This window comes from Pyrus communis, chromosome 2, assembly GCF_041283825.1.
Source record: "Pyrus communis isolate YQ-2024b chromosome 2, ASM4128382v1, whole genome shotgun sequence".
In the NCBI taxonomy this organism is placed as follows: domain Eukaryota; kingdom Viridiplantae; phylum Streptophyta; class Magnoliopsida; order Rosales; family Rosaceae; genus Pyrus; species Pyrus communis.
In genome coordinates, this window is record NC_142566.1 from 23106413 (window position 1) to 23129493 (window position 23081).

The 23081-nt window shown below is 39.1% G+C and overlaps 3 protein-coding genes, 2 non-coding genes and 1 pseudogene across 5 annotated transcripts; 2 read left to right on the forward strand and 4 right to left on the reverse strand.

The window, feature by feature from the left end:
* The first annotated feature begins 94 nt into the window (after positions 1 to 94).
* On the forward strand, positions 95 to 4145 carry LOC137748576 (3-hydroxy-3-methylglutaryl coenzyme A reductase 1). The gene is made up of 4 exons (XM_068488744.2): positions 95 to 1284; positions 2058 to 2239; positions 3205 to 3551; positions 3628 to 4145. Exons 1-4 carry the CDS (start codon positions 374 to 376, stop codon positions 3874 to 3876), a joined length of 1689 nt encoding a protein of 562 aa, XP_068344845.2. The 5' UTR covers positions 95 to 373; the 3' UTR covers positions 3877 to 4145.
* A 716-nt stretch (positions 4146 to 4861) lies between these two features.
* Positions 4862 to 4934, reverse strand: TRNAK-UUU (transfer RNA lysine (anticodon UUU)). Its single transcript has one exon. It is a non-coding gene; the product is annotated as a tRNA-Lys (tRNA).
* Positions 4935 to 6281: 1347 nt separating this feature from the next.
* Positions 6282 to 9571, forward strand: LOC137747400 (3-hydroxy-3-methylglutaryl-coenzyme A reductase 1). Its single transcript, XM_068487504.2, has 4 exons — positions 6282 to 7328; positions 7583 to 7764; positions 8143 to 8483; positions 8775 to 9571. The coding sequence occupies exons 1-4, from the start codon at positions 6421 to 6423 to the stop codon at positions 9036 to 9038; spliced, it is 1695 nt and encodes a 564-aa protein (XP_068343605.2). The 5' UTR covers positions 6282 to 6420; the 3' UTR covers positions 9039 to 9571.
* A 1327-nt stretch (positions 9572 to 10898) lies between these two features.
* Positions 10899 to 10971, reverse strand: TRNAK-UUU (transfer RNA lysine (anticodon UUU)). The gene has a single exon. It is a non-coding gene; the product is annotated as a tRNA-Lys (tRNA).
* Positions 10972 to 12217: 1246 nt separating this feature from the next.
* Positions 12218 to 13236, reverse strand: LOC137747748 (thioredoxin reductase NTRB pseudogene; annotated as a pseudogene).
* Positions 13237 to 13633: 397 nt separating this feature from the next.
* Positions 13634 to 16450, reverse strand: LOC137747166 (thioredoxin reductase NTRB). The gene is made up of 2 exons (XM_068487199.2): positions 15210 to 16450; positions 13634 to 13940 (listed from the first exon to the last, which is right to left on the reverse strand). Exons 1-2 carry the CDS (start codon positions 16270 to 16272, stop codon positions 13870 to 13872), a joined length of 1134 nt encoding a protein of 377 aa, XP_068343300.2. The 5' UTR covers positions 16273 to 16450; the 3' UTR covers positions 13634 to 13869.
* Positions 16451 to 23081: the final 6631 nt, after the last annotated feature.

Sequence of the window (23081 nt, forward strand, 5' to 3'; positions counted from 1 at the left end):
TTTGAATCTGATTTTATTATAACACGTTAAATAGTAACATTCTTATCAAAATGTGACTGTGACATTAAAAAAAATTCTATGATGAGATCCTAATGGATCCATAGATCCGTAGAGGCAAAGCCCGACACGCGAAACGACACAGCACCTGTGGGGGTGGGACCCCCCACTACCTCTTCACTCCCTCCTATCCTCTTCCTATAAAAACGGGTCCAAATTCTCCGCTTTTGCCCCATTCCAGCTCATTTATTAGCAAACTCCCCTAACAAAATCCAAATTAATTAAATAAACCACCACCTCTAATCCCTCCCTTTTCTTTTACTTAGCCTAATTAATTCCTTAATTACTTATTTCCCCCTTATTTCTCTCTCTGATAATGGCCGTTCGCCGGCGACCCCCAACTGCCTCTGCAGCCGGCGAACCCATTAAATCCGACAACCAGCTGCTCAAGGCCTCCGACGCGCTTCCCCTCCCGCTTTACCTCACCAATGGCCTCTTCTTCACGCTCTTCTTCGCCGTCGCCTACTTCCTCCTCAACCGGTGGCGCGAGAAGATCCGCAGCTCCACGCCGCTGCACGTCGTCACGCTGTCCGAGCTCGCCGCCCTCTTCTCCCTGTTCGCCTCCATCATCTACCTCCTCGGCTTCTTCGGCATTGACTTCGTCCAGTCCTTCGTCTCCCCCAACTCCCGCGCCGCCCACGGCCCCTGGAACGACGACGTCGTAGTCCGGCAAAATAGTTCTGTCAATTTCACCGCACTCCCCTCCTACGCCACCTCCGCCTCGGACAAGTCGCCGGCGTTGTCGGCTGATGACGAGAAAATCATCAAGTCTGTCGTCGATGGAACTACGCCTTCGTACTCTCTCGAGTCCACCCTCGGAGACTGCCGGAGGGCGGCTGCGATACGGCGCGAGGCCCTGCAGCGGACGACCGGTAGTTCGCTGGATGGCCTCCCGCTGGAAGGGTTCGACTACGAGGCGATACTGGGGCAATGCTGCGAGATGCCGGTGGGGTACGTGCAGATCCCGGTGGGAGTGGCGGGGCCGCTGCTGATCGACGGGGAGGAGTACACGGTGCCAATGGCGACCACGGAGGGGTGCTTGGTGGCCAGTACCAATAGGGGATGCAAGGCCATCCACATGTCCGGCGGGGCCAGCAGCGTGGTTCTCAAGGACGGTATGACCCGAGCTCCCGTTGTCCGGTTCAGCTCAGCCGCCAGAGCTGCCGAACTCAAGTTCTTTGTTGAGGACCCGCTCAACTTTGATACCCTCGCCGTCGTTTTCAACCGGTACGGACGGGTTATCTTCACCATTTCTTCTGCTTTGGTCTTTTTGGTTTTTCAAATAATTCGAATTTCACCTGCAATATTTCGTATTTTATTTTATTTTTTAAATTGAATTTTCGTCCTTTAACACAAGTTGGTGAGTCTTTTATTCTTTTATTTTGCAAAATGATATTATAAAGGATTATAGATTTTTAATTTTTTTTTTTATAGATTATTCTGACTTAACAAAAGAAAGATTCAAACTCGACTACACAAGAGACAATAAAGGATCACACGCACCCTTAACAATAGAAATTTTTTTATTACGCTGGAAAGACACAATGGAATATTAAGTTTCATAATATATATAATTGGTTGAATTTTTTTTTTTTTTTTTTAAGTTTCCAAATAATTCTAAACTAATTATATTGTTATACTTGATGTATGAAATCGTGTCTCGGCACATTGAAAAATATTTCCTTGCCAACTCACCTAACTTATATTTTTTTGTTTTTGTTATTTCCGAAGCCAAGTCAATCCCTTTTATTTCGGGCATTGCATGTGCACGGAGGGCGACTTTTGTATTATTTTTGGCGAGAGGGAGAGGAAGAATGTTTGAAAAATGATCTTGTTACTAACTAAAAGTTGGTTAACTTTATTCTTCTTAGATAATCACAGAATTACCATATTGTTTTTAAGTGGTGAGTTAATGATTAATTATCTATTAATCTGTGATACAATAAACATTAATAATTTGGAATTCTGTTTGTTGACTTGACTGCATATGCACTGTTCAGATCAAGTAGATTTGCGAAGCTTCAGAGGATTCAATGCTCGATAGCGGGGAAGAATGTGTACATGAGGTTTACTTGCAGCACTGGAGATGCTATGGGGATGAACATGGTCTCCAAAGGCGTCCAAAACGTTCTAGATTTCCTCCAAAGCGACTTCCCTGACATGGATATTATTGGCATCTCTGGTATTAGTTACTTGATTAATCTTTCTCTTCCCCTTCTTTTTGTCCATAATTTGCATTTGAGTCTTCGTTTTGGGAGATTCTCACATGTCATTGGAAGTTGCATGTCGCCAAGAAGGTATTTTGTGATGAGTAGTAGATATATAGAGTGTTTGACAATTTTTCTATACGGTCCCATATATGAGAATTTTTTTAAATTTTGGTTAAAATCAACAGATTTCTCGATATTTTCGACATATCAAGTAAATATCGGAGAAATTCTTATATTTTGTTTAAACCAGTGTTTGATAATCCCTAAAGTTTCATCTTAAAATTTTAGTTTTTAAACAAATTTCTATCATTTTCATCGAAGCCAAATGATATTGATATCGACATATCCACAAATTTGTATATAAATATTTTCAATGATATCAATATTTTAAACACTGGATATACCTTGGTGATAACGATGAGTGATATACTCACATGATAATGTAAGTTAAAAATGAACGAGGATCCTCTCCAGATTCTCTTTGTGAGGATCCCAAGGATCCCCCAATTATGTCCGTTTATTGTACATCGTGTGGCCAGTTTTTGTCAGATACTGTTTATATTCAATTTTAAATAAAAAAAAATTTACAATGATGTCTGACCGCACGATATATGATGAACGGATATGATTGGAGGAATCCACGGTCCTCACAAAAAGGATTCGGAGAGGATCCTCATTCGTTAAAAATTACCAAGGCATGCAAATTACAATATTACATGGACACCTAATTAATTCAAGGTAGGTTTTCGATTTGATCATGCAAATATTCTTTTTGCGTATAGAAAATGTTATCTTGGTTTGATAACATAAGATGTTTACATCGTCATATTTGAATATGTGATTGGATATCAACATAAGTTCGACAATAGAACATTGTTGTATATATTTACTGTATCAATTACGTTGATTTAGTTTGTGTTTGATCCGGACTGCTCAGGAAACTTCTGCTCCGACAAGAAACCGGCGGCGGTGAATTGGATAGAAGGGAGAGGAAAGTCAGTAGTGTGTGAGGCAGTGATCAAGGAAGAGGTGGTGAGGAAGGTACTGAAGACAAATGTGGCTGCCTTGGTGGAGCTCAACATGCTTAAGAACCTTACTGGTTCTGCCATGGCCGGTGCTCTTGGTGGGTTCAATGCGCACGCCAGCAACATTGTCGCTGCGATCTATATCGCCACCGGCCAGGATCCGGCTCAGAATGTTGAGAGCTCTCACTGCATCACCATGATGGAAGCCATAAACGACGGCAAGGACCTTCATGTCTCCGTCACTATGCCTTCCATTGAGGTACAATACAACTATAATTAGTGCTTAATTGACACCTAACTAAACCCACTAATCTCGTTTTAATTAACTTTTTCAGGTAGGAACAGTTGGAGGAGGAACCCAGCTTGCATCACAAGCAGCCTGCCTGAACCTGCTGGGTGTGAGGGGTGCAAGCAGAGACTCACCCGGTTCAAACTCTAGAAAATTGGCCACCATTGTCGCCGGTTCAGTGCTCGCCGGAGAACTTTCGCTGATGTCTGCAATTGCAGCGGGACAGCTGGTCAAGAGCCACATGAAATACAACAGATCTAGCAAGGATGTCTCAAAACTTGCCTGCCCCAGTTAAATGTGCAAAAGAATAATAAAAAGTCAAGAATGCCCTTTTGACAACTCATACGTCGATAATTAGCTTGACGGGTATTTTTTTTAGCGTGTGTAGTTGCCTTTGTAATCTTTGATTGTTTGTTTGTTTGTTTGTTTATTTGTTGTCAAGTTGTCGTTTAGTTTGTATGTTTAATTAGGATTAGTTAATTTTTAAAATATCTTCAAAGGAGGTCTATTCTTTTTGTTTGTATCTAAATTATTTATTAATAAAATTTTCTTTGTCAACCAAAATAGGATGAAAATACTATTTGTCTTCTATCACACAAAAAAAAAAATTATGGGCAAAATTGTAATTTCACATATCTAAATTTTACTGTTTTTTATTAAACCCTCTTACCTACATGTGATGTTAAAATATATCTAATATTAAAATAAATAAATAAACCTCTCACTCCCACCTACTCTCTCGCTCTCACTCACTCTCCTTCCCTTTTTTTTTTAAGTGTTCTTACACACAAAATGTGTAGATAAATGCTAGTGTTATTATGATGGTTAGCCATCAACCCTCGAGTGTTGCTTATATTTGTCAAATTTGTTTTATAATCAGTTGTGTATACTTTTTTCGATATGAAAGACGAACAATATACATATATCCAAGAATCTCTATTCACTCTTGAACTTGGTATATTTCCTTGTGACTACATGATCGGTCATGAGCCTTGAGAATTTAAGTTGTGAACTCATGAACAAACTAGGAGTAAAGACTTGAAAAAGTTTCGTTGCAAGATTAGAGCAACTTAGACTTGATAGAACCAATGCAGAGTCGTGTAAATCAAAATATTAAGAGTCTTAGATTCTGTTAAAAACTCCGCCACAGGTACAAATTTTTGTCCATTTGAAATTATCGATCAGTTTTTGCTAATTAAGTTAAATTCTGCATAAATTGATTTAATAAACTCCAGTATTTGACCGAATTGCCCTCACAAAAAGCATGGAAGGAAAAAAAACGCCGTCTGTGGGAATCGAACCCACGACCACGTGGTTAAAAGCCACGCGCTCTACCAGCTGAGCTAAGACGGCTTACTTGTTGTTTACTGTTATTTGTCCTTATTATAATGTGAGACAGCTTTGCATAATTAATACGACTTTAATTAGGATAGTACCGGGCCTGGGGTCCCCAGTGGGAGAGCTAGGTCAGTTGACTTTGGGCCACCTGAACAGTCAGAGGCTGGCATGGACCACTTGGTCACTGACCCACCAATATAAAGACAGTGGGATGGGACCAACTTCAGAGCTGGAAACACAAGGGCCAACTCAGCAACTTAATTTGGACCTTTACTTTTGAATTCAGCCTGCTCACGCTTTTTCACGAAAAAATATTCAGTAGGGTTGAAACAATCCGGATACTTTTTGGAGAAAATCTTCGGTAGAGCAACTTGAGAGAAGGGCAGGGACCATGTACGTTAAAAGTTATTCTTTGATGTTCCTTTGCGAGAGTTTTCGGTAATTCAGTTGGTCAGACAAACTTACTCAATCTTTTTTTTCATGAGAGTTTTAACGAAAAGCTCGTGGTACTCTTCACTTTAACGAAAAATTACATTTTTACACTAAAAAGTCAAACCTAGTACTATTCATTTTACTCTTTATTTTGTCCTTATCGTTAAAACTCAAAGTTTTCAAACCATTTTCATTAATTTTCTTTTTTCTTATTTCAATCGGAGAAATTAATAGGCGTTAAGGACATGCATAATTTGATTTCAAAAGAGAGGATAATGATTCTTTCACTCATTCAACTTGTCTTCCATATAACCAACCACTTTAGTGTCCTCCTTAGTTACAAGTTGACACTTTAAAACTCGATAACGAACAAAAAGATGTTAAGCACTACTAGGGTGTAATGACAGTATATCCTATCATTGTGTTTCATGCCAACCATATGATCCGCAACCACAATCATCTTCATGTAACACACGAGATGTACCACTCTACTCTTCAAACCATAAGCTTTTAACATTCCATTCAAATATAAAACAATAAATTCAATACACGTGTCAAATTATAGTTAACAAGTAAATAAGAAATATAACTACTTATTTTCAAGAAAATGAGCCAAGTATTTTCTTTTAAATCGCCAGATGTAGTGAGCGGTTGAAATTTATTTTAATTTTTTTGAAAATTAAACAAATAAAGTCTTCCTCAATTCTTTCTTTCTTTATTTTTTTTAAATAAACGATATTTTCTATACAAAACGAAGAATGTGAGCTTAATCTTATAATGAGCTGGTAATAATGTAGATTAAATTCACTTTTAATGAGAATCAAATATAAAACTTCTTACTTATAAATATAAAAAAATATTTCTAAACTATAGTAGTAAATGGTTCATTTCGCCTACCTTATTTCTTTAAGTTTGAACAATGCCCGCCGCGTTTCCCCTAAAACAAGCACCAAATTAAAATTTAATTAAAAAAAATTATGATCCCCCCAAAATTTTATTTATTTATTTTCATTTTCATTTCTCTCCCTGTACCGTAACCCCCTTTTCTCTCTAACCGCACCCAAATTTCATGGACGACCTCGGCCGGCGACCACCCCTCCCCAAATCCCACCACCACCGCCGCCCTAACCAAACCGCCTCCGCCGCGGACCCAAATTCCTACCCCAAGGCTTCCGACGCGCTTCCTCTGCCTCTTTACCTCACCAATGGCCTCTTCGTCACTCTCTTTTTCACCGTCGCCTACTTCCTCCTGAACCGGTGGCGCGAGAAGATCCGCACTTCCACGCCGCTTCACGTAGTCACGCTCTCGGAGATCGCCGCCATCTTCTCCCTCTTCGCCTCCGTCATCTACCTTCTCGGCTTCTTCGGTATAGACTTCGTCCAGTCCTTCGTCGCTCCCCGAACCCCGCACGACGACTGGCACGAGCACGACGTCGTTCTCGAATCGCCGCCGCCGCGTCCTCCTCAGCAGAAGAAAGATGAGCAGCTAATCTCTAAAGAAGACGAGGAGATCGTCGAGTCGGTGTTGTCCGGAACGACGGCGTCCTACGAGCTCGAATCGAAGCTCGGGGACTGTAAACGAGCCGCGGCGATCCGGCGCGAGGCTTTGCAGAAAACGACGGGTCGTTCGCTGCAGGGGCTGCCGCTGGAGGGCTTCGATTATCAGGCGATACTAGGACAGTGCTGTGAGAATCCGGTGGGGTATGTGCAGATCCCGGTGGGAGTCGCCGGACCGCTGTTGCTCGACGGAGAAGAGTACATGGTGCCAATGGCGACAACGGAGGGGTGCTTGGTGGCCAGCACCAATAGGGGATTCAAGGCAATCTACGCCTCAGGCGGCGCCGAGAGTGTCCTCTTCAACGACTCCATGACCAGAGCTCCAATTGTGAGGTTCCACTCCGTCGTTAGGGCTGCTCAGCTCAAGTTCTTCGTCGAGAACCCTCTCAATTTTGATGCTCTCGCCGTCGTTTTCAACAGGTTAACCCCTAGATTTTCAATTCAACAGGTTTTTATTGTTGCATTGTAATTTTTGGGTAATTGGGGACAAAAGAAGACCAATTAATCATTAATTTAGTTCATAATACATGTTAATTTTGTTTATGATGTTGATGGGGGATTTTGTTTGTTTGCTTTGAATTGTCCTGTGGTTTTTTTAAACCCAATTTTCATTTTTTCTTTGGTTGAGTGATAAATTGTATAACTGATAAAATTGGTTCTTCATTCCTGTTCAGGTCTAGCAGATTTGCAAAGCTCGAAAAGATTCGAAGCGCGATAGCAGGCAGGAATCTGTACCTAAGGTTTTCATGCAGCACTGGAGATGCCATGGGCATGAACATGATATCCAAAGGCGTTCAATATGTTCTCGAATTCCTTCAAAATGAATTCCCGGACATGGAAGTTGTCGGCATCTCTGGTAATTTTAACTCAGTTTACGTCTTTACAATGAATTTGCGAGTTGTACTACTTCGAAATGGATTTCAGTTGCGGGATGCACGGTTTGTGAAAGAATACTTTTTGCATACATACACCAGCATGCAAACATTCCTTTACAATCATGATGTAGTGTCTGTCGTCCCTTTTGAACTTAGATTCCAATAGAATAAATTATTACTATATATTTTATTGACAGTGCTATTTTCCTTGATTAATTTTCCAAATCCTATGTACTATGCTTTGATTATTATATAATTATCTCATTACTACATAATTTAATGTTGATTATCCATTTGCGATGTACTTTTCTATAATTATTTGGTGAGGTTGTCATTATGTGCTTGTTCGGGTTGCACAGGAAACTTCTGCTCAGACAAGAAAGCAGCAGCCGTAAATTGGATTGAAGGGCGAGGGAAATCAGTAACTTGCGAGGCAGTCATCAAGGAGGAAGTGGTGAGGAAGGTACTGAAAACCGATGTGGATTCCCTTGTGAAGCTTAACGTGAATAAAAACCTTGTTGGGTCTGCCATGGCTGGTGCTCTTGGTGGGTTTAATGCCCACGCCAGCAATATTGTTTCTGCAGTCTTCATAGCCACCGGCCAGGACCCTGCTCAGAATATTGAGAGCTCTCACTGCATTACCTTGATGGAAGCCGACGGCAATGACCTTCACATCTCAGTCACCATGCCTTCCATTGAGGTACTAGCACAACACTAAAATAATTTTACAGTTCATTTTAAATATTAAATTATATTGGAAGGTGAAGTTAAACCATATCCAAATTCTTCTGTTCCAGAGATTTCGTTTGATGACCCCATCATAGGATTTAAAAATTACAGATTGGAAGGGTTAATGTGGGGCAGAAACCATCGGTGTGCTTTCCTATATAAAAAAAAGAAAAACATACATTGCAAAGTTGCGGTTTTTTAATCTATCGGGGAAAGAATTGAATAGAGATCTGACTACAATTTGCGTTTTTTAACTTTTCAGGTGGGTACAGTTGGAGGAGGAACACAACTCGCATCCCAATCAGCCTGCTTGAACTTGCTTGGTGTCAAGGGGGCAAGCAAAGACTCTCCTGGTTTAAACTCAAGGCAACTGGCGAGAATTGTAGCCGGAGCTGTCCTAGCAGGGGAGCTTTCTCTCATGTCAGCCATTGCATCTGGGCAGCTAGTGCAGAGCCACATGAAATACAACCGATCTAGCAGGGACATTGCAAACCTCGCCTCGGTAAACACGGGTAGAATACAGTAAACCCTAAACCCCATGAATCCATAAACAGAGCCCCAATAAAAAAAAAAAAAATGGAAAATGGAGGGAAAGGAGAATCTCTCTCTCTCTCTCTCTCACTAGAGGACATTGTACTGGGGTTGGAAGGGGAGGGAAGGAGAACATGGTAGGGTTGGTGATGTCACATGGGTGAGGAGGAATAAAAACAAAAAAAAAAAACAGAAAGGAAAGTTTGGGCTCTCTGGGATGTTTGTTCTTGTCTTCATACTGCTACCTGCCACTTGTTGCTGACAAAGAGAGCTTCCATAGAGTATCTGGTGTGATGGGTATCTTCAGGACATTAAGCTTGGTCGTAATCTTTGATTTATGATTCTTGTTAATTTGTTTTTTCTAGTTTAATTTAATTGTTTTAGGATTAAATTAAACGCGTTTTTACGAGGGATTGTTGTTTCAGCCTTGTACAATTTACGACGTTGTTATTTGTATTGGGCTAAGTACTGGTTTGGTACTGAGATTCTTTTATAAAAAGTGAGTATAAAAAAAATTGAGCTCAAAAAGGTGTTTGGTAAACACTTAAAAACAACTTATTTTTACTATTTTGGGTGAAAAAAAGCTGAAAACATGAAGCAGCAAAAATGAGTTTATTCTCATAGCACAAATGAAGCAGTTTTTTTTTTTCAAAGCACAATAATACCAAACCAGCCCTAAGAATGTTGCATCCTTGGTTTGGTTAGAGCTTGCCAATGTCTCTGTAATATTGCACTATTCCATGTTGCACATTGTTTGCCTTATCATTTGATGAGAAAAACAAAAATATAGTAGGCATTTGCACCTGTGATTATGATTAAACCTGTAAACGGGTCAGGTTTATTGGGTTTGGGTTGGGTCAATTAAGTTAATGAGTCATCCGAACCCAATCCGTTAAGTTAACGGGTCACCCAAATCCAACCCGTTAAGCTTATTGATCACTCGTTTCACCCGTTAACACCCATTAACAATTTTTTTTTTTTTTTTTTTTTTTGGTTTAATTTTGCATTCCAATTCAAATTATGCATTTTAATGTACAGACAAGATCTCACATTTAGATTTCACTTACAATAGTTGGTACTGCATTTAAGTTCATCCTTTTCAAAAATCCAACACGCAATGCCAATTGCAAAACCAATGGAATCAATCCACTTTGACAGTTACCTCCATTATCCATCCTTTTCGCTGTTTGACAGAGACCTGCCATGACCTTCTTCAAGTCCGAGACAGAGAAGCACTTGAAGGAAGGATCTTGATCCGGCAAGCCAGAGGACGAGTTGCCGCTGTTGGAGGAGAGAAGCTTGACTCGCTCTCGAGAAAGCGATTGAGACGAAGTGTCAAAGCCATCGGAGGAGGAGAAAGAGTCGTTTGTTGCCATTTTGAGCGAGGAATGTAGTCCTGGAGCATATTGGCGACCTCCTTGAAGTGGTAGAGATAGGCTTTAAGTTTGTGGGCTTCCTATTTTAACTATTGAAATTACACAAATGTCCTTATTAACAGGTGTTAACAGGTTTCGCGGGTTGATCTAAAATGACCCGTTATTTAACGGGTGATTAACAAGTTGACCCATTAACAACCCGACCCGTTAAATACTCACCCGGATACTAAGTTTAACAGATCAGGTCGGGTCTGATCCAGTTTAAAATGCCATGTTGTGATATGACGTCCTTTGAACTGTATCTTTGTGCTAGTGATGCTTACCCTACGAAGATCAAAGCGTTCCAGTTAAAAAACAAATAAGAGTGCGGAAATCATTTCTCAAAGTAAAAACAAGAGGCTATTGGATCATTTCTCAAAGTAAAAACAAGAGGCTATTGGTGAATTGAAGGGGACGAAGAAAATAGTTCACCAAAACTACGCCGTCTGTGGGAATCGAACCCACGACCACGTGGTTAAAAGCCACGCGCTCTACCAGCTGAGCTAAGACGGCTTATTTGTCATGGGTTTTTTTTTTGTATATTGTATATAAAAAGAGGGTGAAGTCATACGATAAAAAGTATTCCTTAAGCGTTAGTAAATGTAAATGCATGGGAAGTTAAATACATGTTATCATTCACATCCCATGAATAACGTATGTTTTACTAATACAAGGAATAAAAAAGTAACCCTGGTCACACGTTAAAGTACAGATATGCCGTACATGAACAACATAGTACAACATTAACATGAGTTGTTTATCTCATACGTGAACAACCAGTTACGTTTTTTATTACTATGCACAATTTCTAACGTTCCAAGTAAGTTAAATTGTCAATTATAATTTACCATTCACATGTGAGACGCCGAAACTTAAGTTTGAAATGGCCAGCGCCGTGTCGTGAAAATAGTGAGGTTCCAGGCATGGAATTTCTCAAACCCTTTTCCATGGCTCTAATCCGAGAAAAGGGTCACCAAATGAAATATGCACACCCTCATTGTGAAAGCAAGAATGTGCATGATAAATAAAAACACGATACATCATACATGCATATTCGACTCCAATACTGATATCTAATAACTTCAAACTTCTTACTCGCAGATCAGGCTAAATAAAAAATTTTGGCCAACGAGAGTTGGTTCAGTTGCTAAGGGCATGCTTATGATTAACCTCCAATCTAAGTTCGATCCCCACTGCTAGTAGTTTTCGTTGATAACGATTTGTAAATTTCAACGTAAATTCAAATCGATGACAACTGGCAGTTTGGTGCCACACATAAGTCCTTTCAACTTGAGGTTGTGGATATGCCCTGACGCTGGTGGTGATAGTAGTCAATCTCCCTAAATTTTCCTTCACCAAGAATTAAAAAATAAAAAATATCGACGCTGAAGTAAAGAAAATTTTAAATAAGACTGTAAAACAAAAAGATAGTAGATGTCATGCCATGAACATAGACAACCGCTAGTGTTTTCTGAAGTTTTGGCTTTCTATAAACATAGTTAGATGCACTTTTGGTTAGAAAAAAGGGCTTTGAGCCCTTCCATAAGCAATTTCAACCGCTAGTATTGAGATATTATTGATTTATATCATTTTGCATATTGATTCGCGAGTAGGATGATATGAACACGACACAGATATAAACAGAGTAGGATGCATGTTGGTGCTTCTCAGAGTAGTTGTTTTAAGTCGTGGTAGTTGAACGAAGAAAAGTGAAATGCGACACAAATATATATTTAGCTCATCAAACTACCAAGGATTAAGCAAGTTTAAGGATTAAGAGAAGCGTTTACCTGTTCCAGCAGCAATGATGGCCTGCCGGTACTTCTTGTCCTGAACATATCCCGCCGCAAAAACTCCTCTCACGGTGGTCTCCGTTGTCCCCTGCTTCGTCACAACATACCCATCCACATCCAGCTTCAACTGCCCGCCCAAAAATTCCGTTGCCGGATCATGCCTGAAACCTTCAAATCCCATCCACACCACTCGGATTTTCGGATTCTCCCGTACAATATTCTGCGTGATCTTCGAAGCCCGAAAAGTGTTCCTCCGGTGAATTACGTAAACTTCTGATTCGTACTTGGCCAGATGATTCGCCTCCTCCATCGTCGAGTCACCACCTCCGATCACCGCTAGCGGCTTGTCCAGATAGAGGGTGCTGTGAACGCCGCGCAGGCCGAATTAATCCCGCGGTTCCAGTACTCCTCGGAGCCAGTGAAGTGAAGGCGTCTGGCGACGGCGCCAGTGGCGACCGCGTGGTCTTTTCGTCGGTGGAGATCTTGAAAGGGGTGGACGAGAAGTCGACTTTGTTGACCATTTCCGAGATGGTAGTGGTGCCTAAACGGACCGACTGAATTCGGTAATTGGTCATGAGAATTGTTTGAGGGAATACCGGGAAGTTCTCGAAGTGGGTGGTGGTGGTGCGTGCCCCCGGGGCGATTTTGTTGGACATGCAACCCTCAAAGAGCTAGAATCGGCTTGAGCTCCGCTCTAGCGGCGTATATGGCGTATATGGAGTTCACTACCGATGATGCAGATTCTGGTTCTTAAGGTTTTCCGGTCTTCCATGGCTGACACTAGTTTTTGCGCCTTCTTCTGCTATAAAGGTTAAAAACACCAAAATTTTGACAAATAAAAGCTTTTGCTTGACACCCAAGAATGCACATGTCTGAACGGGGTTAGTAAGCAAAACCCTAGGCCTATACTCCATCTTATACATTGGGCTTCCAATTTTAATTCAAATGGAAGCCCACTTTCATTTTTGTCTGATCGAAAATTCTATTGCATATTTTTCACAAGTGAACGGATGAGATTTAATTAAATCTCACCCATTTAAACCTCAATCGTTCTCTCGTGAAAAAAAAAAAATGCACGCAAGCAACATTTTGCTATGGAAAAAAAGTCGACAAAGGAAAAAAGGTCCCCTAAGACACATCCAACCCCAAATATCCCCACTTTCATCGCCAACTTTTTCCTATAAGAAATGCCAACTATCTTCCCCAACTTTTTCCAATATCATTACTTTTCCGCTCGAATTCTTTCTCAATTGCCTTTCGCCTGTCGTTAGAGAACTGGAAGCTTATCAGTTTGGTAACAAGGGGAATTAAATAGAGATCTCTTTCTTCTCAATCGATTAAAACAATTCGACCGTCGTTAAATCAAAATTTTGGGTGCCAAGTAATGAAAAATTGCTAAATCTTGAAGCCATTCAAACAAAGCATACGCGCAAGCACAAGCACACGATAGTATTAGGTCGCAGATGCCGTGCCATGAACATGATCTAATAACAATGTAAAACAAATAAAATACTTGAATAATAACTGCAAATCTTCCTTAATTTTCTCTATCCTTGCTGTTTAACTAAATTTTGCTTCTAACTGAGCATCGCTTGGATTCCTCGCCAATCGTAGGTAGTCAATCAGTCTTACCCTCCTGGGATCCAATCTCTTGCAAGTAGTGTTCTGCTTCCAAGGCTGCCATGCATCCTGCATCGTTATCGGAATGAAAGAAATCAAGTGTTAGAGATTGCAAATACTAAACTTCTTATAATGCAATTAGAAACACACAATCGGAATATATGACCATACATCTAGCGTTTTCGGCTTGCTCATTTACACCTGTGAAGAAATTTAAAGTTGACAAAAATTTTCCTAAACGAGATTGATAATGGTGCCAATCAAAGTTATCAACAACATAAATCAAATAAATCAGTGAACATCTTGCAGGATGTCGCCTTCCAACTCAATTTATGCATCCTTATGAATATCTTGTCGTGTAAGCAAGCTTGCTGAATTACAATTGAAGCAAAAGTTGTGCCAAAAGTGTAAATGCATCATTGTATGCCCAAGGTTCAATTCACGGAGCATCAAAACAACCTTGAGGCGAACTTTACCTAGTGCATTTAGGTGAAGCTCAACCTCAAGCTTAACGTGACAAGGCATTGAAGTCTTTACGATAGGGCTCCATAAAGGGCAGGGTGAAATCAACTTCCCCACGTTCATAAACCTAACTTAACAATGCATGATTCAGCTCAAGTTCAAGGACAGGGTATGAGGGTGGCTTCAGCCTAAGGCTTGAGGTCAATCCCATTTGTATATCCTAACTGCTTCTTTGCTATTCAACCTCAGGAAGCAGGCTTTTGATAGCGCAGCTCAAGATCTCTCATAGTGGGAGTTTAAGTCATGAGAAACACTTGGGTAGGGACCTCCTGACCACATTGTATGTAGGTTACCTCTCACAAAAGCGTGAGACCCCACGTATTTTATTCCCCTCGATCTCACGCTAGTTCTACCTAGTGTGAGAGTTGCCCGAGTAGGGCAGCCCTACCGAAGTTTCTCTCTTACGTCAAGCATGAAAATAGAAAGATGAATACACAAATACCAGTTCAATGCAACACAAATATAACTGATCGCACTACCAAATAAAAGTGAAATCTTTCCGTAATCCTTTCCAACAGAAAAACGAAACAGATTTATGCATACAACTCAGCTGGAGATTGAGGATCAATGTTTTATCCAAATCTATCCACACAAAGTTACCAATACATGCAAACAACCAGAAGGTTTAGGGTTTAGGGTTTAGTGATTGTGTCCCTGTTAGCAATTTGATCCTAACATGAAACTCAATAAGTAAAGATTCTCAATTGCAATACAAGTAACATAACAGTCGATCAGATTATAAAGTAAATATTCCACAGAGAAATTTCAAATTGGCATTTGGAAGCAGATTTTCAATAGAAATGGAAGAAGAGTTACCGCTTCCGGCGGCAGTGATAGCCTGCCTATACTTCTTGTCCTGAACATCTCCGGCGGCGAAAACCCCTTTTACGCTGGTCTGCGTAGTTCCTGGCTCCGTAGTAACATACCCATCGTCATCGAGCTTCAATTGCCCATCCAAAAACTTGGTCGCCGGTTCGTGCCCAATTGCGAAAAACAGGCCCGAAACCTTCAAATCGGAAACCTCCCCAGTCACCACATTTTTCACCTTCAGCCCTGCCAGAGGCCCTTTCCCTTCGCCGTAAGCCTCCACCACCACCGAGTTCCACACCACTCGGATTTTCGGGTTGCTCAGCGCCCGATGCTGCATAATCTTCGAAGCCCGAAACGTGTCCCTTCGGTGAATTATGTGCACTTCTGACCCATACTTGGTCAGAAAATTCGCCTCCTCCATCGCCGAGTCGCCACCTCCGATCACCGCCAGCGGCTTGTCCCGAAATATTGGGGCGGCCCCGTCGCACACCGCGCAGGCCGAAATCCCGCGGTTCCAGTACTCTTCGGAGCCAGGGAACTGAAGGCGCTTGGCGACAGCGCCGGTGGCTACGACGACGGAATCGGCCAGGACGGTCCTTTCATTGGCGAAGATCTTGAACGGAGTGGTCGAGAAGTCGACCTTGTTGACGGTTTCGGTGAACACCTCGGTCCCGAAACGGATGGACTGCTTTCGGCACCGGTCCATGAGTTCGAACCCGAGGATTCCGTCGGGAAAACCCGGGAAGTTCTCGACGTCGGTGGTGGTGGTGAGCTGGCCGCCGGGGGCGATATCGTTGGCCATCATGCCCTCAAACAGAATCGGCTTGAGCTCCGCCCGGGCGGCGTATATGGCGGCCGTATGCCCCGCGGGGCCGCTGCCGATGATGCAGACCTTGGTCCTTAGGGTCTTGAGGTCGTCCATGGCGGAGGCTAGTTTGGGCGCTGCTGACGTGGAAGCGGAAGAAGACGAGCGCGATGAGGAGAACGAGGCGGCTGCGACTAGTCCAACTGCGCTGCGACTTCTTCTCATCAGGCTCAGCATCTTCCTTGGATTTGGGCGAAAAACCATTTCTGATAAACGACAAGTCGTATTGTGCCCCAATCAAGGGAACGGGTCAAACGAAACGAACGCGCGAGCGGGCGAATTTGGAATCCAATTTTCTTTTGTGACAAGCGCGCGTTTCGCCGCTAAAACTTTGATAAAAAAAGCACAATTTGTGACGAAAAAAACTTTTCTGTTGATAATTGGATTCTGATGTTATTTGTGGTTAATATATAGAATATTGGTTTATTGGAATATGAGGAGACACAATTTCTTGGCAAGCAAGAATTTAGTGTCTTGCGAACATGGCAAGTAACCTTGTGCTTTTCTTTGTTACTTAACCAAAAGCCAAGGGATAATTTAGGGCCCATTTGGTCATAAGTGAGCAGCATGTACTCCATCTTATTGTTCTTCTAACACATTCAAATCATTGTAGATGTCTTAACCTCATTTGTCAGAGAGAACTATAGGCTTATGTTTTTGGGTCATGGAGACACTAAAAGCTTTGCTAAGCCATCAATTACCATTTTTCCCCCGATAAATTGGGCCTTATTAGTGATAAACACTATCATAGCAAACTGATGTACCCTGATTTGGAGTGTCATCTAGACTTCTAAATCAAGTTGTGATGGTCGACACTTAAAAGGTGACGATGACATAAAGTGATGGACGTGTAAAAACGTGTGAATAAATAAAAACTTCAAATTAATTGAAATAGAGTGAGCTGTGTGCGGGTTAGAATCCAATTACAATGCATAAGTCTCAAAGAATAAGTACAAGTGTAGCACAAAGTAATGAATATATCCATCATGATTAAACCCAAATTATTATTATTTTCGGCCTCTAGGGTGTGGAGTCTAATTCACGGATAACCCAGGCCCATTTACCGTATTCCATTTTTTCTTCCATGTTCCATGTGGATTAGATCATTAACCAAATAAAGTGGTCAATTAATGGATTCTTCAACATCAATTAGCGTTGTTAATCATAGTCTTTTGCTTTAATCCTCGATTAAGCAACTAGATGGTGGGAACCCTTTTTGAAATATGAATCCCACTTCTTTTTCTCTTCTTAATTTCAACGCAGAAATTTTCCTTTTTCCTTTTTCTTTTTCCCTTTTGTGTTTTTATTTTTTCTTCAGTAAACCAAATTAATATAAAAACATGTCAGGTGTTAATTTAATCTGCATTCCACACCTACCACGAACCTCCCCAAAAGATTGCCACCCCATACCACTCACCACAGAATCTCACTACAAATTAATCCTCATTAGGGTTGGTATTTCGTCGACACGAACGCGATTAGAGTTAATTAGAATACGATACAAAAATCATTAATTTTTATAAATCTTTTTATACAACATACATGCCACCTCCAAAAAACCCAAAACTCCTGACCAAGATCAGATATACAGAGACATAGACGAAAAACCAAACCAAGTTTCCAGCACAAGCAATAATATACATATTAGTCGTAGCCCAAAGCATAACATATATAAAAATAAATAAAAACTAGGGGTTTTGATCAACAGAAACAGAAGACCTTTTGATGAACTCCAAACAATCAGCAATGGCTTCTGCATAGAAAGAATTGGAGCGTCCAAATGATCTCAGTCTGCAGCAATCAGCTGATCCTGACCGTCCCTTGTTTTGTTTCATCTCTTTACTGACCAAACTCCTCCTGCTGCTGGTTCTGCTGTTCCTCTTGATATTAATAGGGCCATAATTAGTACCGGGACTACTAGTCCCAGGACTATTTCTTCCCATACTTTTCCTTAGACACTGCAAAGCTTGTCCATATGAACACCTCAAGAATCTGAACAAACACACGAACCGGGCACGTAGGAGCCTCGAGACCGAAATTCTTCTAGGGCTTACCCGGAAACCTCTGCGCGATCTGCTATTTCTGAATCTATTGTAGCTGATGTGTCCCATGTTTGTCATTTGGTTTTCGCAGAAGTAATGTGATGTATGTTTGTGGTGTAGGGATATATATAAAGAAGGTCGAGGCGACGACTTTTTGGATGGTGAGCCTGATGATTGGGGAGGAGTTTGGTTTGGAGGGAAGGGGCTTGGAAATGTCTATGGAGTGTTTTGGACTTTTGGACGGCATTGTCCATTGGGTGGACTGCGGAATCAGACTATTTATATACGTAAAATGGCGCGGCTTGGCTTCATACAAGACAAGGAGATGTTAAACAAGCTGTAATTACTATTTAATTTTGAGGGTATTGATTTATACACCGTGATTTGAGATTGAATTGTAATGTATAACTTGTTATATATAAAGTGTTAATTTTTTTTTACTTGCAAATCACAATTTGCCACGTATATATGTAAGTAAGAATTAACTAATTCAATATATGTGTCAATTTTGAGATATATATGCATGTAAGTAGGAACAACAACATCTTGCATGAATTCTAAATAAAGTTTTATATACAACGTCAAATGTGATATGTATGTCACTAAAAAGGATTTTTAGTCAAAATAATCTATGAGATTGTTATAACTTCTCATTTTGGTCATTGAGATTTAGAATTGATAGAACTGGTCCATAAGTTTGTCCACTGTCAATTTTGGTATTTCCATGGAAAATCTCCGTTAAATAAGAGAAAATGACAAAATAATCTCCAATGTCAAATCATTTTGGCCCATTGCTTATTAAATTGAGTGTATTTTATCATTTTGATCCTTATTTAACATAATTTTTTTTACGGAATAACCAAAATAATTGACGGTAAACAATCTCAAGGAGTAGTTCTATTGATTTCAAATCTCAAATCTCAAATATCAAAGATCAAAGTCATGTTAATCTCATGAACCATTTTGACTAAAATGCTCACTAAAAATGACTCTTACATGTAACGAGTTGAGCTAAGTATCTTTTGAGAGAAAAGGAGATTGTGGGTTTTAATATAACAACATTGATGTGACTTGGAGTATACATTTATTTAAGAGAGCTGAATTTTGAATAATTGATATGAATGGAGGGCCATCGAGGGGACTAAAGTAGCCAAATTAGTAGACAAAATTGATTTCCACCTGGTGATCCGTGGGGACAATGCCCTGGCAAATTGGTAATCTAATACAATCCTGCGTATTATGGTTGTCTAAATTCTAACAGATGTTTGACTTGTGAATGAGCTTTATTTGGTAGAGTTGTTAACCTTTTAATTAGGGTTTTGACTAATAAGAGCAATAATATCCATTTTCACACATTTACTTTTACATTTTACACATTTTTATTAATTTTTTACCATCGTATCGAATGAATTGAAATAAATTAATAACTAAAATTAATAAGATATGTGGAAGATAAATACATGTATAAATATCATTATCCAATCTTTTTAGAACACATTAGGGTTTTGATAGACTCATGAATCGGCTTTTTTGGTAGAGTGGTTAACTTTTTTAATTGGGTTTTGATAAATAATATTAATAGTATCTTTCAAAAGCATTAATAATTAGTCACTAGCTAGGCTGCTTTGGTGAAATATTAAAATTGTTGATCTCAGTTAACGTATTAAGACTGAAGACTGATACATTGTTATTTATTTTATCAAATATTTATAATTATGGAGAGACATTTATTTCATCATAAAGAAATGTTAAGCAGACTCTCAAAAGTAAAATTCTTTATGAATTTTCTTTTACTTTATATTTTTAACGCAATATTTTATAATATTGACACAAAAATTAATTTTAAATTGTGAGTTTACAGAAAGTTTATAAAAAAATCTCATTTTAAAAGAGTCTCGTATCTTTTCTCTTTGATCTGAAAAAATGTATTAAAAAACAAACCAAGGATTACAAAACAATAGATCAGTAGATCAGTGGAAGGTGAAAAGAAATGACAAATAAATCACATTCTCCTCGTTGGTTATCAACTTTTTCAAATGTTCTAAAGGCATGTCATCTAGCTAGAGCTTGAATATTGATTTAAGTATAATTAAGGCCATCGATGCAGAACTCACGCTAGCATCTAAAAAATTTCTACCAACTATCAAGTACCTAGGGGTCTACCACGTTAATGGTTGGAAGCCAACATGTACGCGCGGGGGATATTTTACTTTGTCACATATTATATGAGATATTCATTGTATTAATAAATTTGTGGAATGTATTGAACTCATAATTCATTAGATTTATTTTATGAATATGAACAAAGTATCGTAAATAAATTGTTTCGATTATTCAATCATTTGATAATCAGAATCATTCTCTGACAAATAATCACTTTTGAATCAGTTTAATAGAATTTAATTAAGCTTTTTTTGTTTTCCGTCGTTAAAGTGGAGAACTGAGTTAAATTTTTTTTTCTTTTATCATCAACCAAATCACTGTTACAGACTTTTCGTGACCTAGGATTCTAGCACATTGTCAATCAAATCACCGTTTTTTTTTCTTTTTCTTATCATCAAATAGATCTCCGTACCTGTATTACACTCGAAATTTTTTCTGCACTGTTGACTACCTCTCACCAAATCCGAATGGGAACTAGCTAGTTGTAGTAGGTATGTGAATTTGCGTGCATGTGCATGGGAATTGGGAAGTCAAGGCACGATTTTTAATAAAAAGGGGGGTCATTAGAAATTTGAATGCAAAATGCCAAATTGTAAATCAACTGGGCTTTACGGTGAAAGTGATTTATAAAATTTTCATATCTCTTTATTTTGATCTTTAAAATTTAAAATCGATAAAATCGATATTTAAAGTTGTCTATCATCAATTATTTTAGTTATTCCGTAAAATCTTTGTTGAACTGAAGAAATCACTAATTCAAGTGGAAGGTTGATTTCACAAAAATACTCTTAATTTAACGGAATTTTTTCCATTGAATGATTAAAATAAGTGACGGTGTATAAAATCAAAAATCACTTCTATCGATTTTAAACTTCGAAGATCAAAATGAAGAATTATGCTACTCGCAAAAGCCATTTTAGCTTAAAAACCTATTCCACCATTAATTAGTCCATTTGTTTATAACAACGAGTTATAGAACGTAGCAATTTAAATGGTTAGAATTTGTTAGAGACTTCGAGACACTGTGAGGGATGTCATGGCCGGATTTGGATCCTCTCTTGAGCCCAAGAAGAGGATCCTCCTGACCAAAGGAGTTGGGCCGTTGGATGAAAATTCAATGGCTATAATTATTATAACTTTAAAGGAATCCCCCTGTTTGTAGCTGTTGAATTTTCATCCAACGGCCTAAGTGTTTTAGTCAGGAGGATCCTCTCCTTGTGCTCAGGAGAGGATCCAAGTCCGTCATGGCCCTCCAACAACGTTAGAACGTCTAACTTGTAAAGGGTGGATGTTTGATCAATGTTGGCATCCAAAACTATGTTTGTTGGTAACCCATCCTTTCTGTAGATTAGAAGAAGGAAAACCCTAGTATATTGTTCAGAGTGATGTGGTCGATGATAACGAGGTCCAAGTGGCAATCCTTAAATCACATAATGTTAGGAGAGTCTCACACTTGATCTACATATTTTCTAAGATTTTCACTTCCATTTGGATGACTATTCCGTCTCCGACTTTCACTATTTCAAAAAGGAAGAAAAAAGAATTCTAATGAAACAATTTTTTTTAATCATGTGACAATTAAAACAATAAGAGTAAGACTTGGTACTGACGATTCTTGAGTAATTTTGATCTGGACGTTTTAGGATTTTACTTAGGTTAGGTGGGAAAACTAAAAGAAAATTAACTCGGTTAAAGACGTCTCAAATGTTATTGAAAGCTACATGTCTAAATATCATTTCACTAATATTAGCTCAAGTCCTTTTATATATAATATATAAACTTAAAAGGGGGAAAGAAATTTCACGGTGTTGAGGGCGTAGAGGAATGCGCCACTTAGTATTATAATTATTGATATTTTTATTTATTTGTAAGTAAGAGGTCTTAAGTTTGATTTTTACTGATGACGAGTTCAAACCAAATTATAAATAGTTGGTCTATTGTGTACCTTCGCTCAAATTTCAGACACCTAAATGTAAATATATCATCATATTAAAGCAAAAAAACCTTAGCCAAATTGTTCATCCGTCCAAGTTTGGGCCTTGTAAGTAAATTTTTTTTTGGGTTTAGAAAATCGTTTGAGTTGAATGAATCGGACCAAGCTTAGGGCCTCGCTTTTTGGCCCATATGCAGAAGTTGATATATGGAGTTTCTTAGTTCTTCCATCATTGGCAAGTTAATTTGTGTCTTTGATTGTTTAACATGGTACTCACGTAGAAGTACACTAGTTTAAGTGGTTAACAAATGTCTTATGACAATAAATAATATGTGCGTTAGGAAATAAAATCTTAACCTTTAGATATAGAGATGCAAATAGAGCGAGAAATGATAGCTAACATACGTAACATCTATTTAGCGTTTATGTAACCTTAAGTGAAAACAACTCATGTATACAAACTAGCTTTATGAACTAGAGCCAATATGATGTAAAATTTAAAACTTTTAAGTCATGTACAAACAATTTAAAAATTCATAGACAAGAAAACTGATGCTTTTTTATTTTCGAGCATGGGATTTGGATAAATTGTTTTGCGTAATTATGTTGTCTGTTGTGCGAAACACTTTTAGTACTATTCACTTCTAACTTTAAAGATATTTTTATTCTAAAAAATCACTCATAATTCACTTACAACACATTTTTATTCTTTTAGTTAAAACTTAAAGTTTTCAATTCATTTTCATTATTTTTTCTTATGTTATTTTGACTATAAGAAAATACTCACACAAAACACTGTTATACCTTAAATCTTGTGTGAAATTTGCACGTCAATTCGAGATAACACAATGTCATTTTAAACTAGTAGTACAATA